Source organism: Rhincodon typus, chromosome 27 (genome assembly GCF_021869965.1).
Source record: "Rhincodon typus isolate 14 chromosome 27, sRhiTyp1.1, whole genome shotgun sequence".
NCBI classification, from domain to species: domain Eukaryota; kingdom Metazoa; phylum Chordata; class Chondrichthyes; order Orectolobiformes; family Rhincodontidae; genus Rhincodon; species Rhincodon typus.
The window spans coordinates 12,992,110-13,012,293 of NC_063358.1; the positions used below are offsets into that span (position 1 = coordinate 12,992,110).

The 20,184-nt window shown below is 41.0% G+C and overlaps 1 protein-coding gene across 1 annotated transcript; it reads right to left on the minus strand.

Moving 5' to 3' along the window:
• Positions 1 to 484: 484 nt before the first annotated feature.
• On the minus strand, positions 485 to 20,184 carry pdia6 (protein disulfide isomerase family A, member 6). Its single transcript, XM_048613310.1, has 13 exons — positions 19,810 to 20,184; positions 17,938 to 18,076; positions 16,031 to 16,088; positions 14,811 to 14,937; positions 14,147 to 14,253; positions 11,752 to 11,882; positions 5,923 to 6,037; positions 5,511 to 5,654; positions 4,407 to 4,491; positions 4,090 to 4,162; positions 3,744 to 3,902; positions 2,660 to 2,756; positions 485 to 2,147 (listed from the first exon to the last, which is right to left on the minus strand). The coding sequence occupies exons 1-13, from the start codon at positions 19,850 to 19,852 to the stop codon at positions 2,079 to 2,081; spliced, it is 1,347 nt and encodes a 448-aa protein (XP_048469267.1). The 5' UTR covers positions 19,853 to 20,184; the 3' UTR covers positions 485 to 2,078.

Sequence of the window (20,184 nt, forward strand, 5' to 3'; positions counted from 1 at the left end):
CATCCTGTAGCAGAATGGAATCATTTTCTGTAGTAAGGATGGAACTAGTTGGCTGGAGCAGAGTGGGAGATCCATTCTGTTCTGAAAGTTCTTTATACTAGCAACAGCCATCTGAAGTGGGAGCTGTTCCAATTTTCAGTATTTACGTAACTAAGTTCAAACAGTCCTTACAATGAACATCTACAGACCTGGATAGAAACAGTCAAGAAAGAAAAAAAAAAAAAAAAAAAAAAAAATCAAAGACTTCACAATTATCAGAATCCTTGATTTGGTATACATCTGAGGTAAATATTTAAGTTTTGTCCAGGTTAAACATCAGCTGTAAATTCTGCTGTTGTATATAGACTTATGGATACTCAAGAAGTCTTTATCTAGCGAGAGATGTAACTTGTTATGCATTCCACATGTTTGATGAATCAACATTCAAGTTTATGATCAATGGGAGCAAGAAACATAATTAGAAGAAAGAGAGGCCGACTGTTACTTCATGGAAACAAAAAAGTAATTTTATTTTTTTTCCTTCAGTCTTACCTCAAGAAAATAACCATATTAGGAAGGGAGAATGGCAAACACTAAACCCTTTCACGGGCAAACACCAGTTTGGGGCAGACGAAGCAGGGGGTTGGTGGTGGTGGTGGAGAGAATGGGATTCAAACATTATGATGCTTTTCTTTCCAGAGCCACCTCCCAACTCAAATGATGCACATCTATCTATATTCTGCATTCTTGAACTGGTGGCCTACTATTGTTAGTTTTTGTCTTAATCAGAATTTACCCTTTCTCCCCAATTCTAAGGTTAAGAATTGTGTTTTTATGTATATACAAGAAGAGATCGATGTACAAAAATGGAAGGCCACTCTTGGTCTGAGTTGACTCAAATCTGCAGGTGCAAAATTAAATAAAAACCAACTTCTCCCCTCATTATCCTGAAAATTAGAATGAAATCAGCATGTAAAAAAACTGACAACAGTAAACAAACTGAAATGTAATTCTGATTTGATGAATAAAGTGGAACATGGGACTAAAAATGACTTCCCCCAAATTTCACTTAATCTATTTTCATGGAATGGTGACCTCTAATGGTATTTTCAAGTATGACTGTGGTCTGCGTAGTTCTCAGTAGCAACAGCAGGTATTATTGAGTTGTAATTTGTAGAAAACATTTACAAATATTAACCTTCTCCTTTAATACTGCCCATTACAAAAAAGGAAACCACTTCAGATGTTTAAGAACTGACTCCACAGCTCAGACAGTGTTATCATGAAGTTTTCATTCACAAAATGAAAAGACCAAAAACTTAACATATAAAGGAAATCTTTCAGAATTGAAAATGTTTCATGGTATTAAGTAATGATACTTGGACATCAATTGCAAAACTGAATATTGCAAAGTAGATTCTGTAGAGTACCCAGAATAAACTGAAATTTGCAACTATCTTCATCTTAGTGACACTGAATTAAGCTTGTTTGTCACAGGAATCAATGTGTCATTGTGCTGTGGTTAAAAGTACAGATGAGCCTCCAGTGTACAGCTTCAACGTAGTCAAGCCTTCAATCTCTCTCCAGCCACTCCAGAAAATCTTGACTCAACTATTTGAATCTCCAAATTTATTCCATGAAATCCATGTTCCTCAGGGGAAAAAAAAGTAGTCTTTCCACAATCCAAAGTTCCAAATGATCAATCCCATTTAGTAGTATAATCACCATGAGGTTACATTCTTTGGAATAAGGATTGCTCAAATACAAGTAGAGATGTCTAAATGCATTATGCAGATCTGCACCTCATCTCCTCAAAAAGAAATAAGAATCCATTCAAATAATTAAGAGTGGAACAGGTATAACAAATGGCTGTTTGGTCTGTTAGATCAATTTACTTAAAACAGGTGGAAAATTTAAAACATAACTGCAACGTTCAATTTGTTTTTTCTTTAAATAGAAAAAACCCAGTGAAACATATTTACAGATCACAGTAGAAATACAGTGAGCTAGAACAATGACACAAGGCCTCAAAGCAGACAGATGACAAGTTCAATACTTCCAACGGTTACTGTCTGCCAATAAGAGGGAAGACAATCAGCTCACAGCTCATCTTTGTCATAATCCTCAAGATCCACATCACTTAGATCAATGTCATCCTCTGCTGGCATCTGAGGAAGATTAAAAAAGACTTGTTCAGTACTTACGAGTCCAAATAATAAATATTTAGTTGCCTTGATGGCATATTGTTACAATTTGCCAAATGCATGCTTGTATCCAATTAAAGTTGCATCTAGCTTTTTGTCCATTTTTTCACAAATTAAAGTTCAGGTCCAATTGTATGCAAACTGGCTTTAAAATGATTTGTAGCTCATATGGTCAGCATTATACTTTATTGTTTAATCACATCATTAGAGAGCACTGATGAGCCTCCATTTTTAATGAAATCTGATTAGCTAGAAGTGAGACATTTTGTTACACTCACTACAGCCATATGGTTTTACTACTTTAAACTTTGTAGATCTGCACTACTGGGACTACACAAAATTTAAATGAGTACATACCTGAAAATAATTTGCTCAGTGTCCCTAGTACTGAGCTAGCAAGCCTGGGTTTGAGTCCCACCTGCTCCAGAACTGGATCACAACATCTCTGGACAGGTTGATTCGATAGAAAAACTCACCTGACCATCCTTGCCATCCCATGGTTGTACCACATTAATTTTTGGGAATGCAGCACCTTTCACAGGAGATGTCGAGCCTCTTCCAACTGATAGCTCCCTGCAAGGAAATTGAAAGCATAAGCAGCTTAGTTGGAAAATTAAAAGTATAAGCAGCAACTAAAAAGTTAAGAGTATAATTTCAGAAAGAGTTTAAAATTTATGGACCAGAAGTGCAACACATTTTATGCACATCTCAACTGGCAACAAGTTTGCCAAGAACTAGGAGCAAGTTACAACAAATGCTAGAATCTGTACTAAAAAAAAAAATGCTGGGGATCACAGCAGGTCAGACAGCATTTCATGGAGAGAGAGAGCAAGTTAACATTGAGCCTAGATGACTCTTCAGAGCTGACGAAGTGTGGAGGGGACAGCATTTGTGTGATAATTGGGTGGGGGGGGTGTGCAGAAGAGAAATTGGGGGAGAAAGAGTATTGTTAATGCAGATTAAGTGATCAGAATGTGGAGAACAATGGTGTGTCTAATAGCCAGACAGGAAAGAACAAATAATCCTATTGGAATCAGGAAGAGAGGACACGGTGGCAGAGAATACAAACAGTAAAGCTAGAAGAAATGGGAGTGGATTCACAAGCTGAAGGTGCTGAGCTTAATATTAAAATCCAGAAGGTTGTAAAATGCCTAGTCTGAAGATAAGGCCAAGAACTAGTCTTCAATTAGAAGAGTGAAATCAGTGCTTTTACAAACTGGGTAAATAAAATCAACTTAAAATTATTCCATCGGAAAAAAATCACAGGAGAAAAATGTTGAGATTCCAGATTGTTTAATAATGAGAGGAATACCACGTGCCTGGGCCATGAATTGAGATAAGTGAGCTACAGTTTGATCCTTTGGATCAGAAATTTATTAAGTGTGGCCATTATTTTAGACCATTTACAACAGCTCCAAAGAGAGCGCAAAAGTTGGTCAGTGATTGGCAATTTCTTACTGAAGTCTTCCTTGTCCCCTCTGACAGATTATGACATGCTTGTGTAAAGAACATTAGAAATAGGAACTACTTTTCCCATTTGATTGAATGTCAAACAATTACCTAAGAAATTCATTGATGCCTTGTTCACTAAACGAGCCTTTCAGCAGAGCATATTTCATCTTCCTGGCATTAATTGTAGCCATTGCTGGGTAGCCAAATCCACCAATACCCAAAGAATCTTCAAGTTCTGCCTGAGCACCTGCCTCAGTCCATAGCCAACTGAAAAAACAAACAAAAACCAATTACTGGAAGGAATTGAAATACAAACAGCAATAATTAGTACAAGAGGTTCATGCTTTCAGTTCAGCCATTTATATTTACTATTTTAAACAGTCAATCAGCATATTAAGACTCTAAACATCTGACTGCATGTTTCCATTTGGAAAATTTTAATAAGCATACCTACCCCCAGAACTTCTTTTTGTACTTGTTGGCCATAGTCTTTAGTATTGCCAAATATTCATTTCGCCCAGAAGCCCCTGTAAACACATGTAACTTAGTTAGTTACTTACATGATCAAGTAGAACGTATTCACAGATCACTGTCATTTAAAAAGTGGGCAGGCATTCAATGCAAAAGATTGACCTAACCATAAAGAAAGAGTATAGGATTTTTCTTGCGTTTACCCCACCAGATTAATATAGACAGGCTTCACTGACTAGTCAATCTTTTCCTATTCTTGGTTTGCATGTGTTTCATGTAACAGTAAGAACTAAAGCTCACCTGTATCCAGAATATGTGGCAATACAGCAACAATACATAGTTGATGGTCATCACATGTCTTCTTTAGGATCTCTTCATCAGTAATCTATTTTTTTTCAAAAAGATAGAAAATTAACTAAGACATGAATTTATTTAGCACTTGTTTTGATCCTTGCCCAAATTTACTAAGAAAAAAGGCAAGCAGTAATTTGAAAATGTTAGTGTAACCTTAACTGGAGAATGGTAACCGAGTACAAAACCTTTGAGTCGGCTTGTCAGGAAATTTCCTGATTAGCCAAACCAAACCCCCAGTAAAACGTCCCTTGGAAAATGGATGATTTTGCTCTATTTACCACTGAAACAGAGTGCAAACAATCACGGGACGGGCAACTTCATCCGATTCATTAGGCCATCTAGCTCAAAAATAATTTATCTACCATAGCTCTCATTGTTGCATAAACTATCATTTGTGAAACACATTAAAGCCTTTAAATGACATTTAAGTTCTTTTTTGAAAAGAAAGCCAGACTCCATATTAAAGTTAGCTAGCTAGCTAGCCTTTTAATATGCTCTTTAAATGTCAAACTGTAACCTCAGCCTACTGCTGCAATAACTATAGCTTTTGAATCTCAGCCAAGCATTTATAGCAACATAATTATAGCTCTGGGGAAATGTCAACAAAATTATTGAAATGGTACAAGCGCGCGCTAAAATTTGTTTCTTATTACACACAAACTAGCTTGCCAGAAGCAGGCCAGTAGAGGGCTTTTTAGAAAAACTCTTTCTGACAGTTGCAGCATGAGTTGTTGGCATTAACTACCCTACTTTTATACCTTCCATAAAATAGCAAGGAAATCTCAGCCAAGGCCATGTGTGTACAATTGTGCATGCAAGTGCATGAAATTCTTTGGTTCAACACAAACTAGATGCACAGCAACACGAGGCAGAAATGTGTCAGAGGACCACTTCCATATTGTGAGCATGATTAGAGGGGGTCATCACCACCAGAGCTGGTCTCTCAAGTGCACCAAATGAGGTTACAACCATATCACTGAAACAGAAAAAACTGAAGGGTACGAAATAAAGTTTTTAAGAAGTAGTTTGACTTTCCAATCCACTCCATACCTCATGCAGTTCTGGAGCTGGTGCATTTTCAGCAAACAATTCAAGAGCACGAGCGACAATATCACTTTTTGATCTTCCACCATCATAGTCATATGGACCATCTTCATCTTTGTGGAATACTTTAATGGTTGGATACCCACGGATCTGTGGTCACAATCAAAAAAGGGAACCTTTGAGCATTCTTACCAGATTAACATTTAATATGTTAAAAATCAAATTTTAAAGACCATTAAAAAATCATGTTTTTACAATATGCAATTTTACAGATAGCAACTCTTAACACTTCAAACACAAAAAGTAAAGCTCTACACCAAAGATGAAGAACAATGTGCTTTATAAAAAGGCTCCAAAACATTAAAATTGTATCAAGTTATACTATCTGCCGCAAAGCTAAGAGTTTCTGTCCACTTACCCCATACCGGCTAGCTAGTAGTTGATTAGCTGTGGCATCCACTGCTGCCAATTTCACCTTCCCACCAGTCTGACTTTTCACTTCAGAAGCTGCCTCAGCCCACTCAGGTTCCAACCTTTACAACACAATCAAGTTTTAAGAAAAAAAAAAGTTACATACTTCATCTGTTCAGAACTCTTGACCTAGGTAATTATTAAAAAACAGCATGGTGTATCAAGCACGAGATCCATTGGAATCATTACTCTGGGAAACCAAATCACCAACACCACAAAAACAACCAATGGAATGGATAGATGTGCAAACATATATTGAAATCACATGCCCAATGAGTGTCTAATAGTACAATTTAGTAAAACAAAAACAAGAACACATCACATCTGAAGTCTTAGATAGTAGGAACTGCAGATGCTGGAGAATCCGAGACAACAAGGTGCAGGGCTGGATGAACACAGCAGGCCAAGCAGCATCATAGGAGCAGAGAGGCTGACGTTTCGGGCCTAGACCCTTCATCAGAAAAGGGGGAGGGGAAGGGGGTTCTGAAATAAATAGGGAGAGAGTGGGAGGCGGATAGAAGATGGATAGAGGAGAGGATAGGTGGAGAGGAAACAAACAGGTCGAAGAGGCGGGGATGGGGCCAGTAAAGGTGAGTGTAGGTAGGGAGTTAGGAAGGGGATAGGTCAGTCCAGGGAGGACAGACAGGTCAAGGGGGCGGGATGAGGTTGGTCAGTAGGAGATGGAGGTGCGGCTTGAGGTGGGAGGAGGGGATAGGTGGGAGGAAGGACAGGTTAGGGAGGCAGGGACGAGCTGGACTGGTTTTGGGATGCGGTAGGGGGAGGGGAGATTTTGAAACTTTGATACCATTGGGCTGCAGGGTTCCCAAGCGGAATAGGAGTTGCTGTTCCTGCAACCTTCGGGTGGCATCGTTGTGGCACTGCAGGAGGCCCAGGATGGACATGTTGTCTGAGGAATGGGAAGGGGAGTTGAAATGGTTCGCGACTGGGAGGTGCAGTTGTTTATTGCGAACCGAGCGTAGGTGTTCTGCAAAGCGGTCCCCGAGTCTCCGCTTGGTTTCCCTGATGTAGAGGCAGCCACACCGGGTACAGCGGATGCAGTATACCACATTGGCAGATGTGCAGGTGAACATCTGCTTGATGCGGAAAGTCTTCTTGGGGCCTGGGATGGGGGTGAGGGAGGAGGTATGGGGGCAGGTGTAGCACTTCCTGCGGTTGCAGGGAGAAGTGCCGGGTGTGGTGGAGCTGGAGGGGAGTGTGGAGCGGACAAGGGAGTCACGGAGAGAGTTGTCCCTCCGGAAAGCAGATAAGGGTGGGGAGGGAAAGATGTCTTTGGTGGTGGGGTCGGATTGCAGATGGCGGAAGTGTCGGAGGATGATGCGTTGGATCCGGAGGTTGGTGGGGTGGTACGTGAGGACGAGGGGGATTCTTTTTTGGTTCTTATTGCGTGGACGGGGTGTGAGGGATGAGGTGCGGGAGACACGGTTGAGGGCGTTCTCGACCACCGAGGAGGGGAAGTTACAGTCCTTGAAAAACGAGGACAGCTGAGATGTACGGGAGTGGAATGCCTCATCCTGGAGCAGATGCGGCGGAGGCGAAGGAATTGTGAATAGGGGATAGCATTTTTGCAGAAAGGTGGGTGGGAGGGAGGAGGAGTATTCTAGGTAGCTGTGGGAGTCGGTGGGCTTGAAATGAATATCGGTTTCTAGGTGGTTGCCCGATATGGAGACAGAGGTGTCCAGGAAGGGGAGAGAGGTGTTAGAGATGGTCCAGGTAAACTTAAGGTTGGGGTGGAAGGTGTTAGTGAAGTGTATGAACTGTTCGAGCTCCTCGTGGGAGCACGAGGCGGCGCCGATACAGTCATCAATGTAACGGAGGAAGAGGTGGGGTTTAGGGCCGGTGTAGGTACGGAAGAGGGATTGTTCCACGTAACCTACAAAGAGGCAGGCGTAGCTTGGGCCCGTGCGAGTACCCATGCCTACCCCCTTTGTCCGTAGGAAGTGGGAGGAATTAAAAGAGAAGTTGTTGAGTGTGAGGACGAGTTCGGCTAAGCGGATGAGGGTATCAGTGGAGGGGGACTGGTCGGGCCTGCGGGACAGGAAGAAGCGGAGGGCCTTTAGGCCATCTGCATGGGGAATGCAGGTGTAGAGGGACTGGACGTCCATGGTAAAGATGAGGTGTTGGGGACCGGGGAATTGGAAGTTCTGGAGGAGGTGGAGGGCGTGGGTGGTGTCACGGACATAGGTAGGGAGTTCCTGGACCAAGGGGGAGAAAATGGAGTCTCGATAGTTGGAGATCAGTTCGGTGGGGCAGGAGCAGGCAGAGACAATGGGTCGACCAGGGCATTCAGGTTTGTTGATTTTGGGAAGGAGATAGAAGCGGGCAGTGCGAGGTTGGGGAACGATGAGGTTGGAGGCCGTGGGTGGGAGGTCACCTGAGGTAATGAGGTTGTGGATGGTTTGCGAGATGATGGTTTGGTCATCTGAAGTCTTAATTGGCCAGATGTAGATGATGACTGACTTCATAATCTTACACACAAGTAAAAGAATGTAATACATTAATTCAGAAACTCAGCAGCCAATCTATAGTTACATTCATTAGTACAGGGAACTACATGCAAGCACACAGAATCAATAATTTTCACATGCAACTTAAAGTTGGAGTAAAGCAAAACTAAAAACAATGTATCACCACCCTCTTACCCCAACCCTACTCCAACTATTTTACATTGCCTGAATAGCAAAGACTCCTGATGACCAGCTTCTTAGGCAGAAGTTACTTTCTAGTACGTAGCAGTTATCATTCTTCATATATTGAAAGGCTATTAAATTGTGGAAAGTGTCAAAAGCAAGCATTTCAAAGAATAACAGCACAGCACAGGAGCAGGCTCTCCAGCTCACAACAGACAGCTCTGACATGATGCCTTTTCAAACTAAGGCCCTTTTGACTCTTCGCCGTGCATATCCCTCTATAGGTCAAGATGCCTCCTAAACTGTTATGATATCCACCTCCACTACCACGTCTGCTGGCAGCACATTCAAGATACTTATCACCTTCTGTAAAAATCTGCTTCTCGCATCTCCTTTTAAAAAAAAACTTACCCCCTTTTACCTTAAACCTATGTTGATATTACTAAGGATTTGCCATTTACTGTTTAAATTTCCTCCTGCATTACATCTCCCAAAATACATCACCTCACGTTGTGTGGATTAAACTCCATCTGCCAAGTCTCCAGCCCATACTCTGCCACATCCTGACAATCCACCTCACTATCCACAGCTCCTCAATCTTTGGGTCACCTGCAAACTTAATTAGGCCACCTATACAAAGGCAAAGGCAGAGTAGTAGATGTTATCTACATGTACTTTAGCAAGGCCTTTAGGTAAGGTTCTACACACGGTAGCCTGACAAGGTTAGATCACATGGGATCCAAGGGCAGTGAGCCAATTGGATACAAAATTGTCTTCAACTGTGAAGTCAGAGGGTGGTAGTAGAGAGTTGTTGTCCAGACTGGAGGCCTGTGACCAGCAGTGTGCCACAAGGATTGGTACTGGGTCCACTAGTTTATTATTTATATAAATGATTTGGATGAGAAATTAGGAGGCATGGTTACTAAGTTTGATCCCAAAATTGGTGGTTAGTGAAATGTGAAGGTGGTTATTTAAGAGTACAATGGGATCTTGATCAACTGGGCCAGTGGGCAAATACAAAACAGGTTAATGGTAGGGCCCTGAGGAATGTTGTTGAACAAAGACCTAGGGGTGCATGTACATAGTTCCTTGAAAGTGGCGTTGCAGATTGACAGGGTGGTGAAGGTGGCATTTGCCATGTTGCCTTCATTGGTCACAGCACTGAGTACACGTGGTGTGAAGTCATGTTACAGATGTACGAGGCATTGGTAAGGCCACATGTGGAGTACTGCATACAATTCTGGTCATCCTGTCATAGGATGTTATTACACTGCAAAGGGTACAAAAAAAAGATTAAGGACATAATGGAGACTGGAGGGTTTGAGTGAGGAGGAGAGGCTGGGACTTTGTTCCTTGGAACGTAGGAGGCTGAGGGGTGACCTTACCTAAGTTTATAAAATCACAAGGGGCACAGATAAAGTCGATAGTCCCCAAGGTAAGGGAGTCCAAAACTAGAGGGCGTGCGTTTACAATAAGCAGGGAAAGAATTAAAAAAAGGGACACAAGGGGCAACTTTTGCCAGAGGGTGGTGCACATATGGAATGAACTATCAGATTAGTAGCAAGTACAATTACAACACTTAAGACATTTGGATAGGTACACAGAAAGAAAAGGTTGAGAGGGATATGGACGAAACACAGGCAAACAGGACTGGTTCAGTTTAGGAAACCTGCTCGGCATGGACAAGTTGGGCTGAAGGGCCTATTTCCGTGCTGTACGACTATTTTTCTCCAAATCATTTGTATATGTAACAAACAACCAGAGTCCCAGCACTGATTCCTGATCTCCAGACCAAAATAAAAAATACCCTTCCACCTTTACTGTCTATGACTAAGCCAGTTTTGTATCCAGTTCAGAGACAACAGTGTGGAGCTGCAGGAACACAGCAGGCCAGGCAGCAGAGGAGCAGGAAAGTTGACATTTTGGGTCAAGACCCTTCTCCTGGCCAGAAACTTCAACTTTCCTGTTGCTCTAAGGCTGCCTAGCATGCTGTGTTCCTCCAGCTCCACACTTTGTCGTCTGACTCCAGCATCTGCAGTTCTTGCTATCTCTGTATCCAGCTCACTGTGGATCCCATGTGACTTCACCTTTTGTATCAGATTATGAAGGACCTTGTCGAAAAGTCATCCTGCCTTCAATCATCTTTGTCGCTTCCTCAAAAAAAAAAAAAAATACTCAAACCAAAGTTTGTAAGAGGCTATTCTCTTGTCTTCTGGGACCTTTCCTGTGACTGAAGAGGATACAAAGGAAGGCCCAAGCAATTTCCTCACCTGCCTCCCTCAGCATCTGATCCTGGAGACTCATCTATGTTAATGCTTTTCAAAAGCCCCAACACCACTTTTTTTCTTAAAAAAAAAATCAGCGTGTCTTAGAACATCAACATCTTCCTTCCAAGACTCATTATGTCCTTCTCCCTTGTGAATACCAATGCAAATGTGTCAGGATCTCACCCACTTCCTCCAGTTCCACACAATTCCCCTCCTTTGTCCTTGAGTGGACCTTACCTTTGCCTACCTATTCTCTTGCTCCTTATTTATAAAAAGGCCTTGGGATTTTCCTTAATCCTGTTTGCCAAAGACATCTCTTGGTACCTTTTAAGCTATCCTTACTCCTTGTTTGAGTTTTTTCCTGCTATCTTTTTATTCTTGGAGGCCTCGGTCTTCAGGTTCCTAATCCGTTAGGGAATCAAATGCTTTGGGGAAAAAAAGGAATGTGAACTACAGGATTATCTGATCAGTCATGAGCTCATTAACTGGAGCAGAATGAATGGGCTCAATTGCCTATTTCTTCCCCTATACCTTATGGCCTCATCTCTGGACTATTTACTGAATCAATGCAATCAATCAAAAAAAAAAGACTTTGAAACTGAAAACAAAGTGATGAAATCAAATGTGATACAGTACAAGTATCTGACTACAGTTTTAAGAAATTCTGAAGAACAGATGCTCATTACTGAGAAGTGATTTGCAATAAGATACAATCAACTTCACATTTATTTAAAAAAAAATTCCTTCAAAATCTTACTGCTCTGACCCTTTGGAATTCTTCAGAACACTTCAGAATGACACTGAACAGTATTAACAATAGCAATTTTCTCCCTAGTATACTTTACAAAAGTGATTGGGTACCTCTTGCAGTGCCCACACCATGGTGCGTAGAACTCCACCATCCAAATGTCACCGCTGCCAATTACATTTTTGTCAAAGGTGTCATCAGTCAATTCGATCACATCTTTTTTACCAGATCCACTGTCACTGCTCTGTAACCAAGAAGGTTAAAAATTTACATCTAAAGAATCGAAGAGGTCAGCAAACAAGTAGATGAGGATGAATAGGACAGGTGGCAGATATTATTCCAGATGTGGATGTCTGAGGAAGAATGCAGACCGCATGGATTAGTCATAAAAACAAACAAGTCTAGATGCCAGTCTCAGCAAGGTCCTCTCTAGAATAAATGACTTATGACCCTTCAGCGCGATCTAGCCCAAAAGCAGCACATCAGTCAATGCGTACACCCCAACCCTAGAAAAAAAGGATGAGGCCAAAAAAGATTTTTACTCCTTCCTCAGTCACTGTGCCATGTCAATCCTGATTCTGATTGGTGATTCCAAATCTCTGAAAAGATGTGATTAGCAAGGAAGGTTTAGGGATGACGAACACAAAAAGGAATCCCCTTCCTAACAAAATGCCAAAGGCATGGCCTGGTCATAACCAACACTATTGTGTCAGAGCAACAAATATAAGACACCATGGCAACTTCCTCAGTCTGGACACTGGCACATGCTCAACGTCATCTGAACAGGAGACAAAGATGCTTGCAACATCTGCACCATGACAGGAGCCAATGACTGCTGGACCATCAGTCCAGCTTGTCCCCGCCTCCCTAACCTGTTCTTCCTCCCACCTATCCCCTCCTCCCACCTCAAGCCGCACCTCCATCTCCTACCGACTAACCTCATCCCGCCCCCTTGAGCTGTCCGTCCTCCCTGGACTGACCTATCCCCTCCCTAACTCCCCACCTACACTCACCTTCACTGGCTCCATCCCCGCCTCTTCGACCTGTTTGTTTCCTCTCCACCTATCCATCTTCTATCCGCCTCCCACTCTCTCCCTATTTATTTCAGAACCCCCTTCCCCTCCCCCTTTTCTGATGAAGGGTCTAGGCCCAAAATGTCAGCCTTTCTGCTCCTAGGCCTGCTGTGTTCATCCAGCCCTGCACCTTGTTGTCTGATTTAATCCCAGTCTGCTCCAAGTATCACTAGTAGTGCCTCTGCAAATTGTTTTGACAGACGGACAGACTGACAGATGGACAGTGTCTGCATGTTTGGTAAGATTCTCAAAACAAGCTCACTATTCCAAGCTCCATCACAGCAAGCTGTTAGCAGGACGGCACAGGAAATGCTTCAAAGACATCCTCAAAGCCTTTCTGCTAAAATGTAATTCCCACTCATGGGAATCACTTACTCAAAAACAGCATCTGCGAAGGTGCCAACCAATTATCTTGACCATTTCCACCAAGCCTATGTAAAGGCAAAGCATATAACAGAAGGAGCATATGAAAATCTGAGCATCTCACCCAGTCACCTCTTCAAACATCACCTGACTCATGTGGCAGGCTGTACAGATCTGGCAGTGGATCGTTTCCTCACCTCACCATACCCCCAGATTGGAAGTCATCCTCAATAATCATTAACACCATTAAACTTAAAGCCACAACACAAAATGCGGCTGTTCTATGCACAAAAAGCCATCACGCTAAACGTTTTCCAGATCATGGAGGTCTCATTTAATGTTTGCATTGCAAAGCGATGATATTTTAACCAGTCATTACCCTTTCTACTGCAACTCCAATCTCAGCTTTAAAATTTTACAATTGACAGTGTTCATTACAACAGCATCTGCTACAATCTTCCGCCTTGAATAGCACCTGAACAATTTAGCATTAAACTAGTGATTCCATGTTTTCCTGGCTCTTAGTTAGTTGAGTATTCCCAAATGGAACAGGGTTGAAACCATTCCTTCCTTCTCCTCTCACTCATTCTCTCCCCTTCTCTCCACCTCTCTTCTACCCCCCTCCCCCTCCCCAACTTAAAGTCTCAAGAAGCCTCCTACCCTCCCACCTTGAAGACTGCTCCCACACCTTTCTATTGCAGGTTTCTTCTTTCTTCCGCACACCATGAAGCCACATTCTCTATCTTCTTGCAATACCAGTTTTCTCCCAAACTAAACTACTCGTGCCTCCCTCAGAAGCCTATTTGTTGCCTTCCAATGGCAAAACAGAAGCTCTCCGCTCCCCCTCCTAGCAGTGCAAAAGGACCGATTGTTCCTAGCCTCAGTAGAACGGCTGCTGGCTGCCAGGTATTTCCATGTTGTGAACTCAGCTAGTTTACTCAAGTCTGCTGCTTGACATGCATTCTTAGGTGACAGATGCATTCAGTGTCTAGATTTGTTTATTTAAGATAAAACAAAACACTTAATCAGCACGAGTATATTTATCAGTACAAACACATTAAGAGACTTTTACCTTTCTCCCAGAAGAACTTGAGCTGCTCTTGCCTCCGAGTCTATCTCGGACAATTGACCTTAAAGAGTTAATGGCTGCATCTGTGATCCCTTGAGCTGATCTGGCACCTACATTGTAAGATTGTCAATGATTACATGCATTTCTTGAATTTTAAGTTACAGTTCATGAATTTACAACAGAAGCCAACCTCCACAAAAGTTAAAATTTAACATCACAATGAGTAAGTGAATTAAAAATGACAATGTAATACACCCCATTAAAACATAAGCCCTTTATTTATTCAGCTTGTTACAATTTAGTCATGCAATTACAACAGTAGCTTTCAATTAGAGATTCGCTACTTCAATTTAGCACTCCTAAAACATGTCAAATTTTAACGAATAGTTTTTTCAGGATAAAAACACTTAGGTTGGAACCATTGATTACTTTTGCATGTAGAAAAAGACTAAAAAAATGTACCAAGGACAGACTACATATCAATTCAACAAGTCTTAATGAACCATTGGCCCAAGTACAGTCGGAGAGAAATTCCCTTTGAAGTGTGCGCCAGTTAACTCGGAACTTGTTCAGCTACTTAATCACCCTTTAAGTTTTCAAACTGAATTTTTATAATTTCCCTTGGTAATCTGACTTTGATTCCAAGTATCGCCACAATTTTTCTTACCATTATAATCATCTGGTTTATTCTTATTTATTCCAAATAGCTTGATAGTTGGGAATCCCTGAATGCCATACTGTCCACCAAGAGACTGATGCTTGTCTGCATCCACTGCCCCAACCTTTACTATTCCCTGCAATATTACAAGAGTCATAAAGAGAGTCATAATTTCGTCTTTACTTCAATGAAGTCTCAAGTGATTGCAAAAAGCAATTTCTTGTACATTCTACAGCACAGCATCACTAAGAAACACTTGGTTAGTATAGAAAGATAGAAAAACAGGAGAAGGGGGCCACTCAGCTCTGACAGCCTGCTCTAGCATTCAATACAATCATCCAACTCGGTACCCTGTTCCCACATTCTCCCCATACCTCTGAACCCTTCAACCCCAAGGCCTATATCCATCAACTTCTTGAAAACAGTGTTTTAGCATCAACTATTCCGTGGCAGAGAATTCCACAGCTTTTCTCAGAATTGCTCATTCAGTCCCAAATGGCCTACACCCCTTATCCTTCAACAGACTTCTGGTTCTGGACTCCAGTCATTGGGAACATCCTTCCTGCATTTATCCTCCTCAACCCCACGAGATTCCCCCTCATCCTTCTAAATACCAGTGAATATAGCTCTAATCTCCCTTCATACATCAGTCCCATCATCCCAGGAACCAATCTGGTAAGACTTAGTTGCACTCCCTCCATAACCAGAACATCATTCAGAGAAGGATGCCAATTCTGCACATGATACTCCAAGGCCCTCTCCAACTGAACCGTACCTCACTAATCACTGGATACTTTAACACCACCCAAAGCAATGAGTTAGGACGTTACACTCGCTATACAAAAAAGGTTCCATAGCTCTTGCCCAGAATCTTAAAAATCTGTGTCCTCCTAGTCCTTGTACCATCTCAATGGGAAAAGCTTTTATCTACCTTATCTAACCCTGCAATAATCTTGTATACATCCATCGTCTCACCTCAATCTCCTTTGCTCCAAGGAGAACAAACCTCCTTCTCCAACTTAATTTTGTAGCTAAAATCTCTCATCCTTGAAAATATTCTAGAAAATCACCTCCATGCCACAGCCTCTGAATGACTTCACATCCTTCCTAAAGCACTGTCAATACAAGTATTCCAATAAAGCCAAAATATTTCTCATTTCCAAACAATTAGTCTGAAACACAATTCATAGCCAAAAAGTTCATTAAGTTGCATGCAATTCAATATAAACCTTCAAGGCTGATGCAGCTTTCTTCCACTCTGGGGCCAAATTCTGACAATGTCCACACCTGAAACATGAAAAGACAAAGTCAACTAAAATCAGGTTCAATCAAAAATAAAGTGGTCAATATTCAATGTATTATAAGTGCATGACTAAAGATAACCAATTATTACAGCTATACACGAGTGAACTACTTTGAATGCTAGTACTTATTTGCCAACAAGATGACCATATTCCATTTTTAAAACAAGCATGGATTTCACTTAGCAGATTTTCCATATTCAGTGAAGCAAAGAATGTTATAAGTTACAAAAAAAATTGCATTTAAGCAAAGAAGTTCAAGTGTTGTCATGCTTTTTTTTAAACCTCAATTTTCTGCCTGCAGTAATCACTTTGCAAACACAAGTAATTTCAACCAAGTGTTAGAGAATGTGCTGTATTTCAGACAATCCAACCATAGAAGGTCAAGATCTGATTTGTAAAAGTTGGAAAATTTAAAATATTTATTTAAATAAAGTATATACTGATCTCAGATCCTGACCTGGCAAGTTTACTGAGCTAACATTTAGTGGTGCTCAAAGAACAAAAGGCACGTAAGGACTTACAAATGGACAAAGTTTCAGATAGCTGACATTAAGGGTGAAGGGTGATTAGGAATTTAATGAAATAATCATGTTTCAGAGCAATAGCACATGCAAGAGGTGTAGAGATTTACTAGTTAACGCTAGGAAGAGATGGTTATGTAGCAGTGATGGAGGTATGGAAAGTCATAAATGAACATTGAACGGAAGAGGTCTGCTTCAGTTCTGAACAGTGGTCAGGGACAATCAAGAAATTAGTTACAAGAATAAGCTTGTAGCTTAGACAAAGATGACACTTTAGTCTTCTAAAGCCTAATAGGCTGTGTCATGAAGTGCAGTTCACTGATCACCTGATAATCATTATATACGCTTGTCATTTGTTAAGGAGAGTATATAGACATGACCTACAAGTTAGATGACCAAAGAATTCAGTAGACAAGCTAAACTGTTACAGGTTCTTAATATGGATTTACAATCCCTGGGCCATCATATGCTGTAAGCAGGCAATCTTTTATAACACTACAAAGGATCTGAAACATGCTTTTATGCTATTTCAGTTTGCATGATTTAATGATTTTCAAAACAATGCAGAAAATAATCTTTGTATAATGCCTTTAAGAAAACCAAAAGTGCATTCATATGATCTGTTCTGTCCATTCAGCTTAATCCTACTCTCTCTAGCAAACATTCAAGGGACAATTGAAATTTAGCTCCCAAAGAAACGTTTCAGCTAAATGTTACGATGAACAAAATTGTTCACTTTCGTCCTGCAAGATGATGTCAACACCATGCATTTACTCAGAAGGGGAAGAGGACAGAAACTCCTACTGCTCAGAAAAACAAATTTTACACACAATTATACTGGCTGACATTTATCTGGATTCAATCTGACTTAGATATTTCTTACTGAGACTTTTAGAATTGACATCTACATTTGAATTTTCTCATGGAAAAACCAAACTACCTTTAATCTACATTATTTCTGTGATTACCTTAAATCCAAATAATTAGGTTTTCTGCTTAGTCTGCAGAAACAGTGTGGAGCAGTACTCGTGTACAATGAACTTATAAACATTTATCACCATTTTAAGTGCTGGTTTTAAAATGGATGGCTATTATCATAACAAGGATAAATGCATACTATTTTTTCCTTAAGCTTGTCTGTATTAAATGCTGTATATAAAGTAAAATACAAAACAATAAAATGCAAGCAGAATATCATGCAACTGTAAAATAATAGGCTACAGTAGTAGCATTCACACTCACCATGACCTGGTTCATAATTAACAAGGTGTAGCATGCTCCAATTATCAAATTGGTGTTGTTTTGACTTACCATGGTGCATAAAACTCCACCAACCAAAGTTCATCACTTTCGATTACTTCTCTGTTGAAGTTACTTTGGGTTAGTTCCACGACATCATCACTTGCTGAGTAGAGAGCACTAACAGTAACCAGCAAAGACCCAAAAATACCTGCAAAAGCAAAACAGGACATCAATGTTAGACTCAGAATGTTGGTACTGCAGATATAGATGGATCAAAAACATGCCCACAAAAAACTTTTAAACAAAAAAAAAAAACAAATTTTTCCAAAAGCTCGTTCCTTGCATAATTCAGTATAACAAATGCTAATGAAACATACATCTTATACAACACTACAAACATATTGAACTTCAAAAGTTGTGCCAGGTTTGTCATGCAAGCCTGAGAATGAGGGGCTCCAAGGTTGTGTAACTCAAAATTAATGCCTTACTGAGCAACGTATGTTTCAAAATCATACGTTTCTTTCTAGATATTAATTCAGTGATTAGAACCAACTGACAAGCCAAGAAAACTCCATTAGTGAGGTTTCTACGTTAATGTAAACTCTACAGGATTATTTAACATTTAAAATTAAACATGCAGCATAATGCAGATTGAGCCAGTTAAACTATATGTTGTGTCCACTTTTTTTTCCCCCCCCACAACAAAAATATTCTTCCTTCCTCTGTACACTTACTCCAGGCCTAAATTCACAAGAGCATATGCAACACAATACTGTTAGAAAGTTTAACCAATTGAGGAAACTGCAGAAATCTGGTCACAATTTTTGATTGAAAAATTAACTTGATTAAGAGTCACCGGAATAGCTGTTGACTAAAGTTCTGAATTAAGTTTTAACATGTCATTTAAAGTTAGCCTAAGGGCAAACATGCAATAATTGTTGATCTGGTTCACTAGTGTCCTTTAGGTTGCACTTCCTTAAACAAGCAGTGTATTTAAATTAATCACTTGATTAAATGGAGAGGGCTAACAAATGAAAATAAGCCTCGGGTGATTTGGTGATGGGGAAAAAGTGTTCAGTTGTGTCTAAGAGGACTTCTGGATGAAAAATGGTTTGCCATCCTTACCTGGCTAACTTGCATGAGACCCACAGCAATATAGCAACCCAATCACCCTCTGGGCAATTAGGGATAAGCAATAAATGCTGGTGTATCACTGACACAAGTCCCATCAAACAAAATATTTGTGCATATTATGATTTTTTTTGATTTCTTGTTTTATCAAGACATTAAAAGTACCTAGCAACATTAGCTGTGATCAAAATTTTGCTTCATTCTCAGTGATTACTTCACATGAGAAGTAGGCACAATCTCAACTTCCTTCTGGAAAAATCTTAGAAGGTTAAAATCGTTTTACATCAAGTTTCACTGAGTCACTTTAGCATATAGAAGCTGCTTTACATTAGTGTCAATTTGCAGTTCCAAAAACAAAGTTTTCACAAGGTTCAAGAATATTATAATTGGAGATTCATGAAACTTCATCTGACATATTTGCATTTGAAAAGTCACAGAACAACTCTGGAGTATTTGCAAGAAAAAAAAAAGCAAACTCCATTCAAAAATAAGTCGTGTTGGGAAAAGTGAGTGAACAAAAGAACATTTTAGTAAATTTATAGCAACATATATCCTTCACATCTTACATGTTGCATTAATTGGGCCCACTAAGATTTCCTCGAACTTTTGGTGTAACCAGCCAGACATCAGACTTTAACGTTACTCAAATGAGGCAGAACGGCCTTCCCGTGTATTCAAGGAGGGGGGGGCGAAAAAGAGATAGCAGTTCAGATACCAAGTCGCAAGGCCAAGGGATGTCAGTCAGTGCATTTCTCCGTTTCAAAGATTCGCGTCCTTTACGATGTAAAAGGTTGAGTGGGAGACACTCACCGAACACACGAAGCAGCCCCATCTCGCTGCTCCTGGGCTGCATAGTTAGCACCAAGGTGATCCGGTTGCGCTGGTCGGTGAAGGAAGGGAGGCGGTGGCGAACCGGAGCTTGGGCCCTGTTTCAGTCGGCGAGTACTGGCAGTTAGTCCCTACCTCACGGGCGCTCCTCCAGCCAGTCCCTCTCTCGCGGTTGCTCAGTCTGTCGGGCAGCTGCCGCCGGCCAGTCGGTTAATCCCTCTCTCTCGTAGGTGTTCAGTCTCTCAGGCAGCTGCCTCCGACCGGCGGGTGATTAGTCGCTTTACTAGTCACGCTCAGCACAGCGCGCTCCTGTTCCTGCCGTGGCCGCCGCCCATTGGCTGTTGCTTCTTTGTGACT